General features: G+C 39.9%; 1 protein-coding gene across 3 annotated transcripts in view; it reads left to right on the top strand.

Moving 5' to 3' along the window:
* The window catches only part of GRIP1 (glutamate receptor interacting protein 1), a 481467-nt gene extending 480300 nt beyond the window's left edge, over positions 1 to 1167 (top strand). For all 3 annotated transcript variants that reach the window (XM_055085186.1, XM_024122731.3, XM_055085185.1), the window contains one exon: positions 676 to 1167. In XM_055085186.1, the coding sequence (XP_054941161.1) occupies positions 676 to 903 (228 nt within the window). In that variant the 3' untranslated portion in view covers positions 904 to 1167. The remainder of the gene's footprint in view (positions 1 to 675) is intronic.
* The last annotated feature ends 466 nt before the right edge of the window (positions 1168 to 1633 follow it).

Raw genomic sequence — 1633 nt, 5'->3', positions numbered from 1 at the left:
GAGAGACGCAAGAGGGAAGAGAAATGGGGATAAAATTATACGTATAGCTGATTCACTTTGTTACACAGCAGAAACTAACACAACAATGTAAAGCAATTATACTCCAATAAAGATGTTAAAAAAAAAAAAAAAAGAATAAGGAAACGTGAAAGAAGATGAACGCATGTGTAAGCTGAGGAGGGGGTGGGCTCATGACCGAGAAAGGTAGTTCAGTATCATGGTCAAGAGCACAAGCTTTGGAATCATCCAGACTCCCTAAGATTACATCCTCGCTGGACCACTCACCAACATCCTAGCTGGACCACTTACCAACTTCTGATCTCAGGCAAATCTCTTAACCACTATGTGCCTTACTTTCCTCATCTGTAAATTAGGGATAATATTTGGCACTTGGAGCACCTGCCATGAATAAGGCAATCTGCTCAGCATGGGGACATAGGGATGTGTCCCCGTTCCCTGCTCTCAAGGGCCTTACTATTTAGTAGCAGCGAGTAAGTAAGCCAATACCCATGTTATAGTGTGGTCGGGGCCAGGATAGACCTCTCTGTACAGAGTGCTCATTTAAGCACTTTCAAGACTCTAATCAACCTGTTATGTCTGAAATGTTACTCTGGGTTTTGGGAATCATCTTATGTCTATAACAATAATTCAAAATGGCGCTTCTTGACCTTTCAGGTTAATCATGTCCGAACGAGAGACTTTGACTGCTGCCTTGTTGTGCCCCTCATAGCAGAATCTGGTAATAAGCTGGACCTGGTTATTAGTAGAAACCCCCTGGCTTCACAGAAGTCCATAGAACAGACTCTACCAGGAGGAGAATGGAGTGAACAGAACAGTGCTTTTTTCCAGCAGTCGAGCCACGGTGGTAATTTGGAGATACGAGAACCCACTAATACATTATAGCGATGCTTTTTATAAAGCAGGACAAAAGACAATATCTACATGGTGCTAAAAAAAAAAAAAAAAAAAATCCCTTTAAGATTTCTGTGACATTTGAAGCACAGATAATCATGTGGCATTAACTGCAAGCACAGGGGTCTTTTAAATCTCATGGCTCATGTTCACTTCCCCTTTCAAGTTGAAGAGGTTTCTTTGTTGGTGATCACTATGGTATATGACAGGCAATCCCCTGCCAAGACCAAGGGTAGAGAAAAAGAAAAACAGCTAGGCCACCCCCTCTACAGTTAACATCAGAGGAAATTTTTTACAAGTCCATCTTCCTATTCCTTTTTAAAAAGAGAAATATCTGTTTGAAAATGTTCTCTATGATAATTTCCTTAATTCACTTTGAAATCAGTTTCTTACTACAAAGTCATTCATGTAGGAATTTAACCAACAAGGCTTTTCATAAAGCTGGCTCCACTAGGAGAACTAGTTTGGTGAACTGCTGGGACTGCTGCTATGGGAGGGGTACAGGTATAAAATCATCTTACAGCATTTCAGCAATGATGCACGTAGGTGACCATAATAGTTGGTGGTAAATGTTTTGCCCAAGTATAGGAATGATTTTAACTAAGATGTATGCTATTCCCTATGCAACAGATTATCAAACAGGATATGTCTTGTGACCTGTTTTTTTTTTAAAGACACATTTTTAATAGCTGAAAAATCTCTGATAATGAATTAGGGTGTT

The sequence above is a fragment of the Physeter macrocephalus genome, chromosome 6, assembly GCF_002837175.3.
Source record: "Physeter macrocephalus isolate SW-GA chromosome 6, ASM283717v5, whole genome shotgun sequence".
Classification (NCBI taxonomy): Eukaryota; Metazoa; Chordata; class Mammalia; order Artiodactyla; family Physeteridae; genus Physeter; species Physeter macrocephalus.
Note: the sequence above shows the minus strand (reverse complement) of the source record. Positions and strands in the feature narration are given on the sequence as shown.